Here is an 8,395-nt window from a genome sequence, read left to right as displayed (position 1 = left end):
CAATATGAGGATATTGAATAGATTGTTGAATTTCTAAAATATGGAGGCCAATTTATTTTATAAGAGATTATAGATATATGAGTACCTATTGCATTAACAAAACATAAAAATATTTTTAAATAAAAATAGAAATTTAAAATAAGTATTTAATGAACAATTTATCTTTAAAAATATTCAATATTAAATATGACATCATAAATAAAATAAAATTTTTTGAAAAAAAATATAAACATGTCACATAATGTTATTTTTCTAAAAATAGTTTTGTAACACAATTTTCTTTTATTATATATAAAGATATCAAGCCGAATACTTGAGTTGTGACTATATTTATGTTAGTGATCATGTTTATTATTTGTGGGGTACCACATAATTAGTTGGCGTACATACACACCAGTACACCACCTATTCTAATACTTCCACGCCTTATTTTTGTCTAACTAACCATAGGATAGTTGACCGTTTGACCTATAATATATTCCTTCGATTCAATTTCCATCGTAAATATTTTTATATGTATTTTATAACAATTGATTGTATATTAAACTCAATTTATCAATGTATATCATATTTATTTTTTGTTAATTGGACATTTTTTATGAATTATTATATATTTTATATCAAGTGTTATACAACATAATAAAAAATAATTATGGTCAAAGGTCAAAGAAAAAATATTAAAAGTCAAACTAGACACTTAATATAAGATAGAGAGGAGTAGTATTTAATTTGAGTTTTTAGGCATGAATTGCTCTTATGATACGTTTTTTTTAATCAAGTCTATGTTAGATAGAACTTTGCATATTAGAGCTTTAGTTTAAATCCTTCGATAAAAATTTCATATGAAATGTTGCTGAGCCCAAAATAACTGTTAAAAAAAAACACTAAAGTTCACCAAAAATGAAAATTAAATACTTATGATGACTCTTGATATGCCTAAGATAAAACTAGAACCTGATATTATGAGAAAACATGTTTCCTAATTGTCATTGCATCATTTAGCGTTTGTTATTTACAGTACGTAATTTGTTCAAGGCCTCATTAATTTACCCGAAATGGTGCTGAACATGCTATGAAACTATATCAAAAATTAGCATGATCAACTATAATTAATTTAACTATAAAAAAATTATGAGTTGATCAAATACCTTATTTAAATAATTATGTTGAAACCACTAGCTTAAACCCTAGTGGTCAGGGGTATTTTCAAAATCTACTATATGAGCCCCGGGGGTGAGTTTACCTAAGATCTTAGGTTCGAGTCTTGGGGTTCTCATCTCAAAGAAATTTTTCATGAGGAGGGGGTTGGAGGTCTAGAAAATCTCTGGTTAAAATTGTCTCCAACATGTCTGAATCGAAACTCACTTTACAAAAAAAAAAAAAACTAATTATGTTTACTAAAAGATCGAGTTTGAACTTATCAATAGATGTGGGTGTGTGGAATATATGTAACCTTTCTTACCATTTTCTTTTATAAGCTGATTGATATTACATATTGATCGATATGACAATGACAATTTCTTGGTAAAATGTACTAGTAACATTTAGATAAAAAAGACATTTTTGAATTTAAAGGGACCAATATGAATATGAACACATTAATTCAAGATTTGTTAAAAAGTCAATGCGTCCATTCTTGCAATTGGTTGTACTTATAAATACAGAGTCCTTCCACCTACAAATGCACAATACAGAGTCCCTCGATCAAAAAACATTCCAACTAACCAAGTGATCGATCTTTAACGTAAGTACTGCTAACTAACTAATTAGTAGTGTAATTAATATGGCCGTGATGTACTCAAAGATAGGCATTATTGGAGGTGGCATTAGTGGTTTAGCTGCTGCAAAACAGCTGGCTCAATACAACCCGACGGTGCTTGAGGCCACCGACTCCATCGGTGGGGTCTGGAAGCACTGCTCTTTCAGAACCACAAAGCTTCAGACGCCTCGTTGTGACTATGAGTTCTCTGATTACCCTTGGCCACTTAGGGACAACACCACTTTCCCATCTTACGTCGAGGTCCTTGATTATCTCAACTCTTACGCAAACCACTTCAATTTGTTCAAATTCATCAAGTTCAACTCAAAGGTCATCGAAATCCGGTTAGCCAAGGACCAGTCGTCGTCACCCGAGCCAGCTGCAGATGGAAAAACTGTTTGGGAGGTTGCTGTCCAGACCAAAAATAATGACAGTATTCAGGTTTTTATTTCAAAGCTAGCTGATCTTTCTTTAGTTTCAAGCTGTACGTACTATGTTTTTGTTTTTTTAAATGCATATAATTAATTAGTATATGATGCATAATGCGCGCAGTGGTATGGTTTCGAGTTCATTGTGATGTGTATGGGGAAATATGGTGATGTACCGATTATACCAAAGCATGGAATGAACAAAGGCCCTCAAGTGTTCAAAGGGAAGGTGATGCACTCTCAAGAGTACAGCAAGCTCAACGCCGACGAGTCTACTCAGCTTCTCAAAGGAAAGAAGGTGGTCGTCGTGGGTTACAAGAAATCGGGCATTGATCTTGCTGCCGAATGCGCTGAAGCCAACCAAGGTGATACTCAGTCCATGCATATTAATTAAGGTTTTTTATTTTATTTTATCTAATCATATATATACTCCTATTGGCGTCCCATTTTAACTTTGAAAGTATTTTTCATTGAATTTTGACTATGATTATTTTTTGTTGCGTTATGCTCCGTATAAAACTTGATTAGATTATATATATAGATAGATTGGACTTTTAATATATTTTTCAATGATAAAAGAATTTGAAATTCAACTAATTAAAGCATCTAAAATGAGACGAAGGGGATAATATTATATATATGATATATATATATATCATATATGATGATTATTCATGCATGATTCAATACATACAAAACTTTCTACGATGATCTCGTGTGTACGTGCAGAAGAAGAAAAAAGATTAATGTAGTCATGTATATGTGGGAAATTATTGGATATTTATTTGCAAATAGTAGTGAGTTCTATGGAGTATGATTAAATGTAGTTATTAAGTATTTTAGACAACATTTAGAATCTATATCTGGTAAACAGAAAGTTCAATAACATTCAAGATTTCCACATCAAGACCAAATATGCCATTTTACGTCTTGTTGTATATATTATTTAATTATTTTGTCCACGCAACCGTGGAAAACTCATAAAAGTTTCCTTTTTAAGCCATTTGACTTTCATATCCGGCCTTTTTTTTCTCTCCTTATTAATAATTTCACTAGTATTCAATATCCCGTGCTATATACGGATTTATTCTGTTTGTTATTAAATATTATATATTTTGCTATATAGTGAAAAGTTATAACAGAATTTGTGTCAAAATTATATATATAGATTAAACATATTTGTAACGATTATTGTCTTATTACCGAAAGTATAGAGTTTTTAGGTAAATTAACACCTAACAATAACAATAGTGATATAAGATACACATAGCTTAAACAATAACAGGCTAGGATAAAATTTTGTGTATATACAATTAAACAATGAAAGTACGTAGAAATCAAACAGAAAAAAAATATATACCTGCACACTCATTATATAGTTTGGACTTTTGAGCTGAGTATGTACATATATATAGATCACTGTTTCCTAAGTCCGGATCGGATCTGTAAACCAACTTAAGCTCTTTAGCGTTTTAGGTTGGAGTTTTTGAATATTATAAACTTTTATTGTAACACTACAATAAAGATATCCAAATATATATGTAATTCTTCATGAATGATCTGGGAGTGATCATCATGATGATGTGTAAGTCATGATCTATCGTCGATAATCCTCAATATAATATATAGGAACTCTAATATAATTTAAAAATATTATATGACGTATGAGTAGGATAATATCAAGTAGATATAATATGTATTATAAATAAATAAGATGATCAATCTTTTCTAAAATTAAAAGATTATGATATATATATCTATTTAAATTAGAGTTTAATTTATTAGCCTTTTAATTAGTTTATTGGTAGATAGATAGCTAGCTAGCTAGGGGGTGATGAATTAATGAATATCTATTTATTTAATTAGGGGAAGACGGAAAAGCATGCACCATGGTTGTTAGGACTTCACATTGGACAGTTCCACACTACTCCATATGGGGGTTACCATTTTACTTGTTCTATTCAACCCGGTTTTCTCAGTTCCTTCATCAAAGACCAAATCAAGGCACTCTCAGGACACTTGTCTGCCACCTTTTATCCCCCGCGGTACATTATTATTAATCAATATTACTAACTATATATATATAGTAGCTAAGCTAGTATATGTGTGAGGTGATGATGCATCGATGGATCATTAACTTGAGTACGTATGTACAGAGAAAAGCAGCATCCAAGATCATCGAGTCTTATCTTCTGTGGAAGCTTCCACTTGTCAAGTATGGACTAAAACCGGATCACCCTTTTGAGGAAGATTATGCATCATGTCAGATGGCAATCTTGCCTCGCAACTTCTTTCCCCTGGCAGATAAAGGCAAAATCAATTTTGTAAGAGCATCTGAGTGGTGGTTTTGGGAAGGTGGTGTAGAGTTTGACGACAATACCAAGTTAGAAGCCGATGTTGTCCTTCTTGCCACCGGTTACGATGGCAAAAAGAAACTTAGAGCTGTCCTGCCCCAACCCTTTAGTAGCTTCTTGGAATTTCCCTCTGGGATGATGCCCTTGTACAGGCAAGTCATATCATATATTCGTATATATATAATTTAATTTAATTGGCCTGCCTGTACGTCTTAATTATTTCCACTAGTTAATAATATACGAGTACTATATAATTAATTACAGGAGTACAATTAATCCCTTCATTCCAAACATGGCGTTCATGGGTTACGTGGAAAGTGTTTCAAATCTTCAGACTTCAGAGATACGTTGCAAATGGTTATCGAGGCTTATAGGTGGTAAGTTTAAGCTGCCTAGCATGGAGAAAATGTTAGAACAGATAACCACTGAAATGGAAATAATGAAGAAAACAACCCGCTTTTACAAGAGGACCTGCATTTCCACTTTTAGCATCAATCACAGTGATGAGATTTGTCAAGAGATGGGATGGAATTCTTGGAGGAAGAAAAGCTGGTTGTCTGAAGCATTTAGCCCTTATACCAGTCAAGACTATCAAGAGCAAGTTTGAAAACATATATACATAGTTGTTAATTACTATAAGACTAATTACTGTATTTGTTATTACCGTTATCTATTTATTTATTACTCCGTACTATATATAAAATAAATAAAGAAGTAACCTTTAAGAATAGGTTGGTTGTCAACACACAACTAGAATACTAGATCTATTTTTCCCTTCACCACTTTGATATATTGTACCGATTACAAATATATAATAATTACCGCTATCTATTTATTTATTACTTAAGGGTCGTTTGAGAATTGAATGATAGCCTCGTTTCATGCATGAAGTCCGTTTGAGCACCAGTTTTTAGATATCTTGAAGTCTCATGAGTATAGTCATATCAATTGCTTATGGAGTAACATCTGGACACTTAGATCAAAACCAACGATCAAGATTTGATGTGTGAAATCTAGTAATAAAATTTATAAACACGAATTACCAATAGGCTGACTATTACACACTCACAGACAGTGTACCTGATCGCATGCAATATAGTAAAAATCGGTAAGCCGAGATCGTTCACAAGGACTTTTATAAGCAATTGTATAAATTAAGCGATTTAAGTAAAATGGGGGGTTTTGTGACCGAATTGCCACGTTGCAAGCAGTTAGTGAAAAGAGTCAGTAATCCCTCTGGATTAATCAAAAGAAGATTTTGTTGTTTAAAACAATAAATTAAAGGTCACCCATCTTGATTTCGCTCGACAACATGTTAAGATTCTACATTTGATGAAGTTCAAATTCCATTTAGTTGATTCAATAACCGAGATTCAAATTGATCGCCACTACCGTCACCGCTTTCTCCTGTTCGCCTATCACACCTGCCACTACACACGAGGTGGGAACCTCTGGTAAAAATGAGACTCGGGATTGGGAGACCTTGGTTGATACATATCGTCCCCAATATCTTAATAAAAGTACATCATTGAATCAGAGGTAGCACACTTAATTATTTGAGCAAGTTAGGTAACCAGTGATCTTCATACAGTAGGAAACAGGGTTGAGTTGGGTTGACCCCAAACAGTTTTTGGTTTAACGTTTTATAAACAGTTAACGTGCCAAATATGATTTGCAAAGTCATGTTATTTATATAATTATTTAATATATGAACTTAATGAATATCTGATGGATTTTGCATGTACATAGTTAATGCAACTTTACAAATGATACTATGATAGTACTTTTAAATGTGTTTTCTGACTTTCTCTCATGCTTGAATCTGATGGATAAATGCATTAGATGTACCAGTTTTCTTCCGTAATGTCTCACAATGGTCTTTGGCAACGGACAAAAGCTTCTACTATCTCCAGATAATCATTTATTCAAGGTACCCTTTTTTTCAATGTCATAAATGTTGGTCTTTCAGTAGTTGTGTTTTATATACCTCTGAAACCTTTTCTTCGGTTCATTCATTAAAAACACTTTCTAAATATTTCATGCACTCAATAAATACGTAATTGTTTTCCATGATTTCCAGCATATACGTATGCTACCTATTGAAGTTTAAACGACATAGTACATGATGTCTAGGCTATAAGGGTTTGTATTATGGTTTTTTGTGTTACCTGTTCACTGTAATCCTGCCACCTCTGCACAAACAAGTTTAAAATTCAGGTTGATCTATGTTGGGGATGAAAGTGCCAAAACGTTAGTGTTACTTAGTTTGCCCTCCATTAAGGGTGTCCCCATGCATTAGGGCCTATAACAAGATACAATTGATGGCTCAGTCCTGCCATGTTGTTTGGCAACCCTGACTGGCCGGTAGCACACACACATTTGACCTGAGGTCCAACATTTACTATCAGTGTGGAGAGTATGAGAGTTTTAATAGCAGGGCAGAATCATCCATGAAACACTCAAGTAGAATCTCACTCCATCCAACACATACCTTTATGCCATAGGCTGATTCATATCTGCAACTAATAAAATCAAACTTTTATGGCCTACCATGTCAGCTAAATTTACGATGACTCTGAATTGGAGGCTGCTGTTGGCGATGACGACACCAAAAGTTTGGCCCTTACTTAGACACGACACAAGAAAAGGGTGTAACAAAAGTGGCAGCTTGATTAATTCAAGTGGCTTCCTGAGTATTAAAATTTGTTTCTTATGGTGAATGCAGGTACGTTGAAGATTCTGAAGTAGAGGTTGATATTGATTAAGGCTTGGAAAACAAAGAATATGGGAAGCATGATGGAGCGAGGAATTTGTTAATAAGGAGTTAGGAGCTTACTACATTTTTTTCGATACTTTGTTCATTTTACCTTTCTTAAAGAACCCAATGGGTCATGAAAGCTTTGTCTCGACCTCATGGTTGAGAAACTGTACCAACTTTTAGGTTTAATAATATTTTCCATCTTTGTTGTGTATATGTATTTGTAACTTGGTGCAACCCATGTCCACCCGTTTTCTTTTAGTTTTAGATTTTAGCTAAGTTTAGGATGCAGTCACTACAAAAAATACCACTTTTGGCGACCAAAAAATTTGCGACGCCAAAAATCTCGTCGCCAAATCCCACAAAACGACAAAACAATCGGCCAAAAGACTTTGAAAGTCAAATCTTAAAATGTCGTCGCCAATGTCGTCGCTAACGGCGTCGCTAACCATAATTTCATTTTAATTTCGAATTAAAATAATTTTATTATTTTTTCCCTTTTTTCGTTCTCCCTCCAACCAAAAGAATTCCCCCCCAAATTCGTTTTGCGACGCTCTTAGTGACGACAAGGTCGTCACAAACTAATTTTTTATTTTTAATTTTTGTTTTCGTTGTTTCCCTCCACCCAAAAAATTTCCCGCTTCATTTTGCGACGCTCTTAGCGACAACAATGTCGTCACAAACTAAATTTTTATTTTTAATTTTTGTTTTCGTTGTTTCCCTCCACCCAAAAAATTTCCCGCTTCCTTTTGCGACGCTCTTAGCGACGACAAAGTCGTCACAAAAGGTATTTTATACATTAAATACTTTAAATATAGTTTAAAACTAACTTATCAAATACTAATTTATAATTTTTAAGATGATATATAATTTCTAAAGCTATAAATAGTTTTAAATATTAATTTATATTATATTTACGAATTAAGTATAATATATTGTATTGTTTATTAATTATTTTAAAACATAATGTGTTAAATAAATAATTATACAAAATTTATATTAATTTTTTTTAAAAAAAATTATTTGGGCCAATTAAGCCCAAATTGATTCGGAAGAAACATATAAGTCCCGATGGAATCCAAAAGAAACGTATTAG

General features: G+C 32.8%; 1 protein-coding gene across 1 annotated transcript; it reads left to right on the top strand.

Annotated features, from left to right (window-relative positions):
* Positions 1-1,712: 1,712 nt before the first annotated feature.
* LOC122602181 (probable flavin-containing monooxygenase 1) lies at positions 1,713-5,232 on the top strand. The gene is made up of 5 exons (XM_043774899.1): positions 1,713-2,200; positions 2,312-2,552; positions 4,054-4,232; positions 4,344-4,693; positions 4,806-5,232. The coding sequence occupies exons 1-5, from the start codon at positions 1,784-1,786 to the stop codon at positions 5,146-5,148; spliced, it is 1,530 nt and encodes a 509-aa protein (XP_043630834.1). The 5' UTR covers positions 1,713-1,783; the 3' UTR covers positions 5,149-5,232.
* The last annotated feature ends 3,163 nt before the right edge of the window (positions 5,233-8,395 follow it).

This window comes from Erigeron canadensis, chromosome 5 (genome assembly GCF_010389155.1).
Source record: "Erigeron canadensis isolate Cc75 chromosome 5, C_canadensis_v1, whole genome shotgun sequence".
NCBI lineage: Eukaryota > Viridiplantae > Streptophyta > Magnoliopsida > Asterales > Asteraceae > Erigeron > Erigeron canadensis.
This window is presented reverse-complemented; position numbering and strand designations above follow the sequence as displayed.